Raw genomic sequence first — 15144 nt, 5'->3', positions numbered from 1 at the left:
TTTGCATCAACTGCCTCTTTGAACATCCATTACTCTTGCACTCTTGTTCAACAGTCTAAACAGCAAGATTATGACAATTTATAAAGAAACAAACTCAGCTGTGAAAGAACTACATTAAGTTTACTCATTTCCTCTATTTTTATAATCTAGGGTGCTAAGTATTTGAATCCCTGGAAAAAAAGCACTAGAATGCACCAATAACAATTTTGCATAAATCACATAACCCAACTCTTCTTATGACAACACATAACAGTGGAAGATATTGGTGTGAGGATGTGGGGATGCTGTTCTTAATGAATAATAAAGTAACTCTTTTCAAGGCTTTAATTCTCCTTTATACCCAGGTGTTGCAGTAAATGTGTTGACTTGATGACTTCTATGAGCATATAAATGAGAATACTTAATGAAACACCTGGCTGAAAAAAGAAATAAAGTCATGAGAATAACATATTGTTAATAACCACGATTTTAAATCCGTGTCTCTGTTATTATTGAGATTTTAGATTCTGGGTTAAGTGCTCTACTCTCTTTGGAATATGCACAATGGTTATTGATCTTGCTAATGAGTTCCTCTATTGCAACATTTGTGGGTATATGGTTGGAGGCACTCAAGGATTCTAGAATGTAGGAGTCTAACATGGTCTTCATCAATCCATATTCTTGGCAAATAAACTCAGTTAAGGATTTCGGGAAGAACCAGGTTCTGGGAAAGAGGTATACATGTGTAGAGTAAGAAGGGGAATTAAAACATTTTTAGGCTGCGTTTTATCAGCAGACACAACGGAATGGTTCAATTATGAGAACCTGAGAGATCCCTGGGTGGCGCAGCGGTTTAGCGCCTGCCTTTGGCCCAGGGCGCGATCCTGGAGACACAGGATCGAATCCCACGCCGGGCTCCCGGTGCATGGAGCCTGCTTCTCCCTCTGCCTGTGTCTCTGCCTCTGTGTGTGTGTGTGTGTGTGTGTGTGTGTGTGTGTGTGTGACTATCATAAATAAAAAAAAGAATAAAAAAAAATTATGAGAACCTGAGATTGTCCAGAAAAACAGAATTCTGAGTCTAGTGTGGAAGCTATCACAAAGTCAGAAGCCAGTGTTTTGCACTTCCCAAAGCAACATAAAATTGGAGTGGGAGATGGTCCCTGAAGTATTAGATCTGAATGAGGTTGCTCTTTCAAGGGTTAGTCTGGACTGCCTCAGTGTTCACCACAATTTCAATAATCCCCCAGCCCCTCACCCAGTCGGAAGCCTTTATCACATAGTCAACTGTACTTTTCACCTAATGCTACTATGTGGGCACTCTTGAAGCCAAAGCAATAAAAGATCCTAGGGGAGCCTTATATTAACTCAAACATGATGCCAGAGTCATCTCCAAAAAAGTTTATTAGCATGATTAAAAACATTTTTTGAATAATGACAGAATTTCTAAACATGAAAGAGTATCAGTGGCTATACCTTGTAACCAAATATTTGCAACTGAATGGACAGCTTTATTGCCAGTCTTCATTTTATTAAAAACAATCCATATTTATTGGTTCCATGTGAAGTCGTGACTATTGCTTTGACTGGGGATGAGTCCCTACTGCAATTAAGTATAAAAAATATCTTCCATACTTGGAGTGTGACCTGTATTACTGAGTAAAGAGTTGATAAAAATCCTCAAAGAGTTGGGTTTTGTTTTTTAAAAACATTCCTTTTACACACTACAAAGAAATAATTAGTATTTTGGCTTTTTAAATTCCTACATGATATTTAGAATGGCAGTCCCCAAAGGTCCTCCCTTCACATAACCGCAAACGCAGACCCTCTTCTGGAGTGTACATTCTTGGGGTGGGCTCTGAAGACTTGGGCCTCCACGTGTCTATACTGGTTTGAGAACAAAGACAGCATCATCCAGAACGTAGTAGTCATTATACATGTCACCTTCACACAGGTATGGTAGTCTGGTGAAAGCTTCAATAACAAAACCAGCTTTTCTGAAAACTTCAGGCAGACTATTCACTTGTTCTTCCCAATTCTGTCCCTTGATTTCTAAAATTTCTGATGGTTTCTCCCACTTGCCACCTACTAAAACAAATAGAAACATTAAGTTAAATTCTTGAACAAACAAGTTACTTAAAGAGAGAAGGGAGGAAGAACAACATTTGCCAAGGACTTGGTATGTGCCAAGCACCGGGCACTTTGATGAATCATCTTCCTCATATCCCCGAGGTAAGAGGACAGAAATGAAGTATGGACCCAGAGGGCTGAGGATTCGCCCAAGCCTACAAGGTTAGTGAGGGTAAGAGCAGAAATGCAATCCCAGGTTTGTCTGGATCCAAAACTTATAGTTTTACCATCTTTGACAGTTTCAGATATTACCCTTCATTAGACCAAATGGGTTGTAATAGTTCATGGTTTTAGTGAACTCCTCATTAAGTACAGGAATATGGAAGCAGAGAGTTACCCATAAAATGTGAAAGAAAGGTTAGGGATAAATGCAAGAAAATACACCCGAGATATAGTAAATGTATGCAATGTATTAACTAGAAAGATTTATCAGGCCGAAAACAGACTAATGAGGCTTTTAATTTATAAAGACAGATCATCGATGTGTTTTTCAAGTGAAGTTGAGCTACTCCCTAACTTTTCATAACACTTTTATACAAGTTAAGCTCCAAAACCAAAGAGAGAGAGAGAGAGCGCATTAGAATGGATGTGTCGGCCTGGCATTTCTTGGACTAGTGGCTGAAATCTGTCCCGGTCATTTGCAAGCCTAGGAGAGCATTCAGATGCTTAAGGAGTGGGGATGGGGTGGCTGGATAAAGTCTTCAGGTTCACACCAAGCATTGGCTACAGACACACAGACACACACAGATAATGGTATATGTCAATTCTAGGTTGTTTGTATATACTGTGATGTTTTTAAAAATGCACACATATTAAGTATATTACTAAATTCAGACAGAGAGTAACTTTCTGTGAGAAAATGCATGATATGTGCCAAGAGTACAAAGACACCCGGCACCTGAACCCTCTTCCTAGAGTCCTATGGCAGTCAAAGCCTGGGGAAGTAGCTTTCCCCTCTATTCCTATGGTGAAGGCACCGGCACATGACTTAAGTTCAGAACACTCGCCTGGGACACAGACTGAAGACCTAGTGACCCAGACAAGAGGGACGTAGGCTCCTTCTCTGGGAGGGCAGAGCAGTGGCCATGACACTAAGCAGCTGGGGCAGCATCAAGTGTTATGAACAATAGAGTGCAGTCTGTGCCATGGTCCCTAGTGCTCGGCAGCAGGAGTACACTTTTCAGATCAGTTTTACAGCATGTTTTTCTGAGGTGTTTTTCTTGGCTCTAGACCCTACGCATGATTCTCCAATCCTCCCATGACTGTGTGAGCTACCCTTGAATCCTTTCAATTTCCTTTCACTGAAATCAGCCAGAGTCTGTTTCTGCTGCTTCCAAGGAAGAACCTGACTGATGAGGCCTCCGTGGGACAGGAGAGGGAGGAGGAGGGAACTTCAACAGAGGGCCCACTCTTGGTCTCAAAGACACATTAGAAAGGGGTTACACAAATCTGAGGTACAGCTAGTTAATGTCACATAGCATTTCTTCATTATACCACGATGTATTGTTCATTAATTTTTCTCTTCTCTCTACATGAAAACACTTCCTTCTGCTTCCAGTGTGACTGGCCCAGCACTGAGCACACAGTAGGTACCCCAGGATCAGTGACCAAAATACTCTGGAAATTTAAAGGAACAATTTATCTGTCAAACAATACTCTCTCCTGGGAATAAAGACTACATGTAAATCAAAATCTCCCTCAAAATGTCTACAAATTCAAGAAACAATTTACCATATGCACATTTAGAAATGTACCCTACACTAAAATCTCAACTCTAAATGGTGAAACTGGGTTACAAACAATCTTTTACACAATTTCAAAAAGTTCCCGGTTATGGTTCCTTAATAAGAGTTCCTCTCTTCAGTTCTTCTTTTCTAAAGAGACAGAAAAAAAAGAGCTCACTCTCTTCAAATGCATACTGCCCACCACCGCACACGCACACCCCAAGAAATGGAGACTGTGAAGGGAAGCAGGATCGTTCTTGGCCTGGAAATCAATCTGATTCTCTTTTATGTCGGTAAGGTTCTTTCTTTTCTCTTCCATTTTATCTAATCAATTGCTATTCCTCACCTAATACATTTATATTTTAAGCCCCTACAGATTAATTTTGAAATGTCTAACACTATAGAAATGGTCTTCTTCCCCCAGACAAATAAGTAATAAAAGAATAGCTGAAAAAAAGTTTCAGATTTTTTTAAAAGATTTCATTTATTTATTCATGAGAGACACAGAGAGAGAGGCAGAGACACAGGCAGAGAGAGAAGCAGGCGCCATGCAGGGAGCCCAATGTGGGACTCGATCCCGGGTCTCCAGGATCAGACCCTGGGCTGAAGGCGGCACTAAACCGCTGAGCCACCCAGGCTGCCCAAAAGTTTCAGATTAACCTTGAAAATTCCCTTTGCTGCTTTAGAGAAGAGGACCTCACCAAACAAAGGGTTGAAAATGTTCTTAAAATTGCATGTGCTAGTCATCAACAATGTCGTTTCCATATAGGCAAACTCACACTGCACTTGATAGGCACTATGCAATACTTGCTGAATATTTTCAAAGAACAAGGTTTCTGAAAATCCAGATTTCTGTAAATTAAAAAGTACTTGTCATTAAAAAAGAAATGAAAAAAAAAAAAAAAAGAAATGCTGCCATGGCTCCTTCTATAGAGCATAACCATCCCATAATAGATATACTTTTAAAATTCTGCTTATATTGATTTTTTTTCTCTATGAAAAAGAAAGTGGGGGGATTCCTGGGTGGCTCAGTGGTTGAGCATCTGCCTTTGGCTCTGGGTGTGATCCCGATCCGGGGATCAAGTCCTGCGTCAGGCTCCCTGTGAGGAGCCTGCTTCTCTCTCTGCCTGTGTCTCTGCCTCTCTCTCTGTCTCTCATGAATAAAGAAATAAAAATTATTTTAAAAAATAAAGAAAAAGAAAGTGGTTCTAATAATCTATCTCATCATAGCTGTAATAAAGCTAATAATCTCAAACTTGTTCACAAAGTCTGGGTCATAGGACAGGGAAGGTAGAAAAAGGTCTTAAAATAATTTTTTTCTCATCTGCAAAGAAATATATCAAAATGTTAACAATGGTTATTTGGGCACGAGGACCATGGGTGAATTCAGTAATATTCTGATTTTTTTTTCTCATCTGTTTATATGACTTTCATAAACTATTTTCATTAGTATTATTTTAAAGAAGAATCCTTATCTTTTAAAGATATAGTCTGACAGATGTGAAAAGAGAATATCTGAGATTTACCCTAAAATCATGTGGGAGTGCTTCACAGATGGGGGGAGAGGAGAGACAAGACTGGGACATGGAGCAGCAGGGAGTTCACCAAGCTACCCATACTTCTGTGTATGCTTGAAATTCTCCAAGAAAAGTGTCAAAAATCAGTTTTCTATTTATCCAGCTTGGATCTAGCTTGGATCACAGTAAAGTGATTTTGGAGCAGGAGGTGCTGAGGGATAAAGCAAATCAAGAGTCGGGTGCTTAATCCATTGAGCCACTCAGGCACCCCTAAAGTCATCTTTTTTGTTATTTCCTCCACCAAAAAGATAAACTTTCAACCTTTTCAGAGGGTACCACATTGGAGGGAAAAAAAGAAAAGAAAAAAAAAAAGAATCCTCTAAGATATGAGATATCTTATCTCATATCTCCTATTTTTTTTTATGTCTGGAGTTATCTCCAAAAAATTTTCTGAAGATTTTATTTATTTATTCATGAGAAACAGAGAGAGAGAGAGAGAGAGAGAGCTCATAGAGACATAAGCAGAGGGAGAAGCAGGCTCCCTGCTGAGCAGGGAACCCAATGCAGAACTCAATCCCAGGACCCCAGGATCACGACCTGAGCTAAAGGCAGACACTCAGCCACTGAGCCACCCAGGCGTCCCAGGATGAGAATTCTTAAAGAGAAATTCTTACAGGACTAGGCTTGGTGTGACCCATTATCCACACTTCTCCCTTTTGCAAAGAGGCTGTCATTGGTGCAGGGGAGGGGCAGCAGTTTCCTCACCAGTCAGCACTCTCAAAAGAAATCATCAAGGGCTCTTTTCCGACACTCAGACTAACCATGCAGAAGTCGGAAATAAGGGGAAACATGAAACTCCAAAGTTGCAAGTATTTATTCTTCCCCGGCACTTTAGTTCTCCAAAATTTTAAACATCAGCTTCCCTTTTAAGACTATCTGAAGAGGACTTCAGACTGAGGTGCTGTCAGCTAACTGTTAGATCTTGGCGGGCCCAGCTCCATTTGAAACCCCCAAATGGGTTTCAACATAATGATATACTGATCATAACTTGCAAAGAGTTCATACTTCTAAAGGGACTGCCTCTGAGTAGACATGAGGCAATATTTACCAGACGTAGGAGTGAGTGCTATCCTATTCAGCTGCAGACAAGTGAGGTGACCTTCCCCTCTCATCTGGTCTACATTTACCAGGTCACTAAAACACGTCCAGCACATCTCAGATTGTACGTATACTAAAATTAAAACATTGGTGAGAATATATTTGCATCACACATGCCATGATTCTAATTTTAATTTCTCTTCCATTCTGGATGAAGACTGAAAACCATTAAGTCAAAAACAACAACAAAAACCCCTGTCTGAAACTCAAGCATCAGGTCACTTGGGTTACTTTTCAGTTTCATTTACAGCAGCTAAGGACAAACTCAGACGAGTAAGACCATTTGGAACACATGACCAGCAGAAGTCAGACTAAAAACTAGCATAAATTCTAATCTGTCTCAACCAATATTATTTTACATAGGCTCTCCCTTGCCCCTAAAAGGGTTTAGGGCAGATCTTCCCATTTATAAACACCAGAGTGGCACAGGCCTGGGATCAGAAAGAAGGCCAAGGTGGGGACCTAGCTGGCCTAGAGTGGAGGAAGCACGCAGCAGAGAGAGCACTAGACTGGGTGTCTAGTCCCGATCCTGCGAACACCTGCTGAGACACCCACAATTATCCCTGACATGGGCGGCTGACACCATGGGAAGAGGAGAAGTGGTGACAGGTGCAGCAGCAGAAATAGCTACCTCTTACTAAATTCTTATTAAGGCTTAGCCAAGTAAACATTCCTTATGCACGGATGGTCTCACTTAAACCATCCACTAACTCCACGAGCTGCATATACTGTCTCCACTTTGCTACACACCACTTGCTTCAGAGCTAGCATCCGAAGTCAAGTCTGTGCTCCTTATCACAACATCGTTCATCAAACAAGATAGAAGCTACAAGGGACTACAGAGCAGTGTGCTGGTACCAGGAAGAAATCAAATCTGCTTAGCTGTGGCACAGCTAACTCATTAGACCTCCACTTGGTAACCAAATATGCTGGAGGCGAAGCCAGGGCTGTATTTCCCCAGGTGTGCACCTTGTCTTTTATGTTTCCCGTAGGGACAATCAGGCTTACAAAAGAGTAATTGTGCATTGCCATGAATTCCTAGCAATTCCAACCCCCGCAAGGCCAAATTAAAAAAAAAAAAAAAAATCCCTTCACTCATGCACTCACATGAGGGGCATGTGAGTGCCCATTACTACTACCCATTACTACATCGACTGCAACACTCTTGTGGGGCCAGGGAAACAGATGAGGAAACACGCTCGGAGATCAAAGGAAAGCCTGTAAGGACACTAAGAGTCAACATGGGAACCCCAAATTCCCGACTCCAGATCTGTTGCCACCTCTGCCCATAACACTGACTCCACTAGGACCTCTCTGTCCTCGAGTCATCAGACGTCAAAGCAAATAGCAGGTTAAGGTCAGGGAATGTGGGGGCCGCTGGTATCTTACTACTACAGTCTTGCTTGTGCTGAGAAAGAGTTAAGAAAAAGAAAGGAATCTGAGTTCCCTAGTCCCAAAATGTCAGTTAAGAGAGCAGAGGCAAAGGGAAACAAGAAGCTCACTAAATGTGGCTCGTGTGCTTCCTCCCACAGGTGCTGCACGTGGCTGCAGAGTCTCTGTCTCACAACCACCTTACCTTGAAGTGGATTACAATCAAGAGGCTGCAACCATTCAGTGTTCCTTCACCCACATGGGGTGCCCTTCACAGCAACCAAAAAGCCTGTGGTTTCGCTATGGTGTAGACCAACCTGAGAACCTATGCTTGGATAGATGCACCAACAATGCGGGCAAATTCACAGTGAAGGAAGCCCTGACAGAAAACCAAGTCACCCTCACTGTAAACAGGGTGATGTTGAATGACAGTGCAATCTATATCTGTGGGATCATCTTTCCCAATTCAAAGGAACCCGGAGCGAAGCAGACCGGAGAAGGGACCACATTGGTTGTAAGAGGTCAGTCAGCTGAGGCTTCACTCAGCCCTTTAAATGCATCACATTACTTATATGTGGAGATTAAGAGACAAGATATGCTAACTCAATACCCTAGCTAGTGAAGGTGCGAGCTGACACAAGCTGCCACAAAGTCTAGATTGAAGCACTACTCCAATCCTGTCTCCCAGGCTCCACAGACACAAACTCAGGGTTCTCTCTCTCTCTCTCTGTGTCCAGACCCTGCTAGTGCAGGCTGGCCAACAGGTCCTCCTTTTGTGAATGACAGTGACTGGTAATGTGCCAACTCCAAAGGCAAATTTAGGATGATTATCGAGCAGCTTGTTCAGCAATTAGGCTGGCATTGCACCATCTAGAACAAAGCATAAGTGACCAATAAATTGGAGCTAGGGGGAAAAATGCAATATGGAGAATAAACACAAATTTGAGAAGCCATTTGGAGACCTCTGACCCCACCCATTCTGCATGGACAGAAGAACAGAAAGGGATCAGTATGACTCTAGGTTCTTGAGATTTGCTAAAACAATTTCCTCATTCAAGTGAGGGTATTGAACCTGGCTATATCCCACAAATTAAAAAATCAAGAAATTTCAGGAAAAAGCTTCCTGTGATTCTGGGGGAAAGAAGAGAAGGGAAATAAATCCTTGACTTTTTTGGATCCCTTCCCTTAAAAAGGACTCTGGTATGATGAGCACTGAAATTATTAAAACATCAAAATCAACCAGCCCTATGGGTTTAAAAGAGGACTTTAAAAAAAATAAAAAATAAAAAATAAAAAATAAAATAAAATAGGACTTTAGGGACCTGAGATCATTCCGTACAATCCCTGCTTTTAATGACTAGGGGTGTTCTAATGGGCTTTTGGTATCCCACTGTCATTAACCTTAGTTTATTCTCACCTAGAAGATAAATTATAAATGAGTTAATACACATAAAGCACTTGATGATACCCGGCTTATATAGCAAGTACTCAAGAAATATCAGCTACAGATATTAAAACATACACAACAACAACTTCAGAGACTTGTATATCTCACTACATTAGTCTTCTATAAAAAACGTTAGCCAAAACTGAAAGTAGTTTGTAAAGAGATGAAAAGTCTCAAAACTGCAAAGTTTATGTGAAGAGAGATTCTTCTCCAAGTGACAAAATAAAGTATTACTAAGACACAGCAATTTCCTGCACCTTTTTCTACAAGAGCTTCTAATTTAGTACTTGAAACTTTAAAAAAAATTTTACAATATGATTAATTTGTTACAAAAATGTATGCTGTACAAACTGAGTTCACAGAATAAGCACCTACGGGATATTTAGTTGAAAAGTACAGGTTGCTCAGATAATAATTACAAATCCAATTGTATTTTCTGCTTCAAATAATCAGGTAATTGAAGAGAGGAGGGAGGGAGAAATTCAGAACTTGAAAATGGATTCAATAGTTCTACTTCCAAAACTTTTTAGAAAGAAGGGGCACATGTAACAATGCCTGTCTTTTAAAAGGTGTATTAAGCCCTAGGATCCTCAACTCATGTCTCCTCAGATCCTTGTACAGACTCCACTATTCAGCTGTGTATACTAAACAGTTCAGTTATACATGTCGGCATTAACAGATACGTTGCAAAAACATCTTAACTCCACGAACAGACTATTAGTGACCCCTGTACATCATTTCTACCAAAAGAAATTTTAAATGCCCTTGAACAAACTGTCCTAAAATGTTTATCTGACTTCAAATAATGTTATATAAAACGTGATTCTTAACATAATGACAAGTAATTAATTGGATTTAAAATTTTTTTAGTTTTCAAAATGAGTAACAGTTTTGAATTTTAACACATTTAAAGAACTGATGAACTGGATTTAATTATATCATATACTTGAGTGTCTATTGAATCAAGAGACCCTGAATAAACTCTGACAGTAATAGCCAAGCAGAGCAGTTCATGTTTGACCTCTACTATAAAGTAACTCCAGTTATACTTTATACATGTATTTGCAATAATATGTTTCCATAGTGACTGTGGTTCTTTCTGTTTTTGTAATTAACAAAGAAAGGAAGGAACTGCACAGTCTCCTGATAGCTGTTCTATCACTGCTCTCCATCTACATTACCGGTGCACTCGTGATCTTCATAGTCCTCTCCAAAGTAAGTCACATTTCCTTGCACTAGATGTCCCTACAGCCTTGAATATTATCATAAGGAAATAATTTCCATCTCTCCACACGTGAGCCTCAGAAATAGCTCACCTAATTAACATCCTCCTGTACATCTGCAGGAAACACCACCTGCAGGAGTGGTCTGTGGGAGTGTAAATTATCATTACTGAAGTTATTACCAACCAGAGTACACAACTTGCAATGTTTTCTCTTTAAAACCAGTAATACGAGAATAAGAGATCCTTCTTTATAACTAGCTTATATGCGATCTTTCCTCTGGGAAGCATTACTGTTATCTATAAAAGACCAAAAAGGGGTAAACAAAGACACTGAAAACTGCCTTAAAATTTTTTTTAAATGCCTGAAGTTTTTGAGAAGGAATATCTTCTGGCTGTTCATAGGCTATAAGAGGGGTACATATGTGCTATATTAGGATTATTACAAAGCCTATAATCAACACCAATATGAATTATTTTATTAATGTAATAAAACATCTCAGAAATGACATAGAAATTAACTCTCACTGTATACCATTTAAGTGTTTAGTTTAATCTTAATGGTGTATAAGATATCTGCCAATGTTTTGAGTGCAAAAAATGCCTGTTTTAAGACCTTCCTTTTCTTTTTTTTTTTTTCCTTCCTTTTCTTCTTGACAGTCAAAATCTAATTCTTTAAGAAACAAAGAAACGGAAGATTCACGAAAGGTACAGAGCAATGCTTGCAAGATACCTTTTAAATGGCGGCTGGTTGTAATTACTTCAAACTCTAAATAATTTTTAAAAATACAGAGAACATTATGGTAACTTTCAACCAAAGATAGCTTTTCTTATTACTGAGAAACTCAAGGATAATCTCAAGTGGTAAACTATGATTTAAATTTGATCATTCTCAACCATAAACCTTACCTAACATACAGGGAATACAAGAGTTAATGGTGAGTGTAGATGTGTTGGAGGGCTTGGGGGTTGCGGGGATAGTTTCTCAGACTGGTGGTAGTAAAGAAAGAAAAAGCTTGGATGATAATATAATAATCATCTCTTCTAGTCCTAAGAGAGACAAGGCATTTTTTCTCATTTGTGTTTACAGAAGAAGAGTGCTCGACGTATTTTTCAGGAAATTGCTCAGGAACTATATAGTAAGAGACACATGGAAACAACAACCTGTAAGTGTACAGTATCAAAGAGATGTAGTGCAGATACAAAGCATATTTGACTGAAAAAGCTAAGCTGCCAACAAGCCATCAATAATCATGTTTTCTATAGGGGAGTCTGAACGAGGACTTTCATAAATAATGCATTTTTATATAGAATCTGTTTTGATAAATATGTAACAAAGGATATCTGATACAGTATCAAATAGAGACCAAGCTGACATCCTGGTGACATGGAATCTTTCAGGAACTCATTGGATACAGGAAATGTTTTCAATTCAGACAAGGATGCTTTTGTGGATTAAAATTCCCTTGTATAGTACCTTGCATGCAGTCATGGGCAGTAAGTAAATGTTGCAAACACTTGTGGGCCAAATTATACAGAAAACATCACTTATTGCTAATAAGGCAGAAATAAATTCACATTAGACAAGATGAGCTAATGAAAATAAAAATCAAGTATTTTATCAGTCTTTAAACAAGATGCTGTTTTAGTGCTAGTGGAACAGATCCTCAGTTTCCATGAGGCACAATCAGACTGCTCAGATTTATATTAAAATGTATCCAAAATAATGAACTTACATACAAAAGATTTTTCCTCTTAAACAGCTGCCAAGAGGACAAATGTAACAAGTGTCTGATTTGAGGTATTTTTTTTTTTTAATCTAACTTTTCAAAAGGATTTTCATTCAGGAGAGAGTATAGTCTAACTGGTCATTTCATACCTCAGTGTGTATACAAATACACAAAGAAATGGTCTAATTACCTAAGACAACACTCTGAATAATTGTAAATGCCTCTTCACTCCTTCCTTATTGAGGCAGGGGCGTCTTTTTATGCAAACAGGCAAAGGTAAGTGTCCGGAAGGCAAGTCTAGAAGTACTGTAATGTAAGCCAGGGCTCTCACAACAGCATCTCAACAAGAAAATTAATTTTCAACAGAGCACAGAGGAACATGTTACTGTACCCTATGAGGATAGAATCAGCAAATCCTAGACTGGAAAACACTACAGGCCAAATAATCCTTGCTTCAACAATATTGACAACAAAAATGCGATGAATGGAATCTTAATATATTTAATAAAATACAATAAAGGATGAAAAATGCTTTAAAAAGGAAAATTAATTTTCAGTTCCCATGTCTTACTCTAAGTATAGGAAGAATAATTATTGGACCTTTAAGATTATTAGAGGGTACTTAGGACACAGAATGCAAGAGGGCATAGTAGTTTACATGTTGCTTGCAGGGGGCATCATTGGTTATACAACCTTAAATTTGGCTTATTTACTATTACAGGATAAAGGCAACACTTATGAAAACAGAAGAGTACTTCCCAACTACGAAAGACCATAGACATGTTTAACTTTTCAATTAAGTCACTGAAAATCCAAATCCAGAAGTCATGGCAGTGTTAATGGACATACATATGCCCATTAGGGCTTTTAAAAAAAACAAAGACGAAAAGACAATTCTCTACAAAGGAGGATACCACAGTACAAGGAAACTTTCACTAACAGTAATTACCAAAATACTAAAAGCCTTACAAAATACAACTGAGAAATACTTTCCTAACTTGCCAGAAGAATTCTGAGTAGTCTAACATTTTAAAAATTTCCAATCTCATAACATATATCCTATTGTTTCACTTGATATACGAGGTACATAATGACTGCTATCCTGAAGAAGTCACACCACATGCCTTTCTTCTGAGTGGAAGAATTGTCTTTATGGTTGTGGAAGTGATGGGCCAGTGAGACTAAGCTGGGACAGATGGTAGAAGGAGGAAGGGTAGTACCAAAATTTGAGTTAAAAAAAGAAAAGAAAAACCGTCTTGCAAAGTATCTTGGAGCGAATACTATTTCTTCTGGTATTGCCACTGGGCAATAGTACAGTGCACATTTTCCTGCCAGGGTATGCAAAATAACTTACATCATGCTACTTACAAATAGTGAAAAGAGTAAGAATATGACAGCTAAAATATGGAAGATGCAGCGCAGAAGGTTTAACAGAAAACCTCAGAAAAAATAAGCCCCAGCCAACTCTAGATGTCAGTGTTGCGCTAAATAACAGCACCAGGGAAGCGGTGGGCAAGGCACTGTGCTTGACTGTGTTTTTGCAATACTGATTTTTAATTGATTTAGGAGGGGAGTTATTAGATAGGGGGTTGGGTCTAGCAAAGGTGTTTATGGAATCATTACCATCTCACTGAGAAAACATGCTATGGATTGTTCTTTGAAAGCTACCTCACTGGAAAAATCTATTTAAATTATCCTTAAGTGTGCATTCATTATTAAAAATGAATTACAATCTATTTTTATTTCATTAGTCTTTCTTTTGGGGCACCTGGGTGGCTCAGGGGGTTAAGCATCTGCCTTTGGCTCAGACCGTGATCTCAGGGTCCTGGGATTGAGCCCCGCATCGAGCCCCTGCTCAGAGGGGAATCTGGCCTCTCCCTCTCCCTCTGTCTCTTCCCCAGCTTGTGTGCTTTCAAATAAAAACTTAAAATAAAAAGAAAAAGTGTTTCTTTTAAAATGGTATTAAATGAGGTAAATTCTATTTTTAAAACCCAGACAGAATTTTAAAATATTTTAAGATCCCTTTGAAAACATTTTGCAATGATGGCTTGAATTGGTGGTCTCCAACACATGTAATCACATGTACAAGGAAAAACTGGAAAGAGAAGAAAGGGAGGGAGCATGTAAACTCCTTTTATTTGTGTGTTTGTATATATATGTGTGAGTGCCTATGTTGTATATTTGTGTGTGCTGCGTATAGTGTATGTTTGTACACATATGTATGTGTATGGGCATATGTGTATCTGTAACTTACACACAAAGGTAGGAATTAAACAATTGGCATAAATAGTTACAGAAATAGAAATGTTAATGGTTTCTTCCTATAACCCAAAATAAACAGTCTTGTGTTCTCCTGGGTGTACAGCCCTACTTTTGAGACTGCTGACTTGAAATTCATCTACGCTAGATGGCAAAAAAGGATAAGCACTAACTATCCAGGTGAATAGAAAGTGTTAGATTAGATCATTTGCTTTTCATTTCTGAGAGTCATTACATTTTGTGACTCCCAGGACTGAAACTATACTGTTCTTTGTGTAACTTAGCCAGCAGGCAAAATCCCTAAGATAAACCAGTATTTGATTTAGAATAAATCTTACCCGATGCAACAAGGACTGTTTCCAAGATTACTATTTAAGCTTAAATCTGGAATACACTTTCCTTTGGGAAAGCAATTACATTCCCTTAGGTCATATATTACAGTTACTGATGTATATATTAATATTCATTCTTTTATTCATCCATCTAGCCAATACCTACTGGTTGCTAGACTATTGTACAGTTAAAAGTCTTTCTTTCATGCCACCCTTGGGTCACACTGACTTTATCCTTTTCTAATCCCACCTTGTTCACGCTCTCATGTTTTGCATAT

The 15144-nt window shown here is 38.9% G+C and overlaps 2 protein-coding genes across 8 annotated transcripts in view; one reads left to right on the top strand and one right to left on the bottom strand.

Moving 5' to 3' along the window:
- Positions 1–1362: 1362 nt before the first annotated feature.
- METTL9 (methyltransferase 9, His-X-His N1(pi)-histidine) overlaps positions 1363–15144 on the bottom strand; it is a 48013-nt gene continuing 34231 nt past the window's right edge. For 3 of the 4 annotated variants that reach the window (XM_077906974.1, XM_077906973.1, XM_077906971.1), the window contains one exon: positions 1363–2064. In XM_077906974.1, the coding sequence (XP_077763100.1) occupies positions 1859–2064 (206 nt within the window). In that variant the 3' untranslated portion in view covers positions 1363–1858. The remainder of the gene's footprint in view (positions 2065–15144) is intronic. The other variant, XM_077906972.1, reaches the window with a different exon arrangement.
- On the top strand, positions 3965–14011 carry IGSF6 (immunoglobulin superfamily member 6). Of its 4 annotated transcripts, none has more exons than XM_077906976.1 (6): positions 3965–4123; positions 8038–8397; positions 10444–10538; positions 11206–11253; positions 11636–11711; positions 12997–14011. In XM_077906976.1, coding segments are annotated over exons 1-6 (687 nt in total). In that variant the 5' UTR covers positions 3965–4017; the 3' UTR covers positions 12999–14011. The 4 variants fall into 4 exon arrangements, with proteins under 4 accessions (XP_077763102.1, XP_077763101.1, XP_077763103.1 ...); XM_077906975.1 differs by lacking the exon at positions 12997–14011 and adding an exon at positions 12309–12825; XM_077906977.1 differs by lacking the exon at positions 11636–11711.

Source organism: Canis aureus, chromosome 8 (genome assembly GCF_053574225.1).
Source record: "Canis aureus isolate CA01 chromosome 8, VMU_Caureus_v.1.0, whole genome shotgun sequence".
Lineage (NCBI taxonomy): Eukaryota > Metazoa > Chordata > Mammalia > Carnivora > Canidae > Canis > Canis aureus.
Note: the sequence above shows the minus strand (reverse complement) of the source record. Positions and strands in the feature narration are given on the sequence as shown.

Bases quoted from the DNA above. Each gene is read 5' to 3' on its own strand.
- IGSF6 (XM_077906975.1), top strand. From the start codon at position 4,018: ATGCATACTGCCCACCACCGCACACGCACACCCCAAGAAATGGAGACT. The intron at 8,398-10,443 runs GTCAGTCAGCTG...TAATTAACAAAG, and splicing joins GACCACATTGGTTGTAAGAG to AAAGGAAGGAACTGCACAGT. The intron at 11,712-12,308 runs GTAAGTGTACAG...CCTCTTAAACAG, and splicing joins ACACATGGAAACAACAACCT to CTGCCAAGAGGACAAATGTA.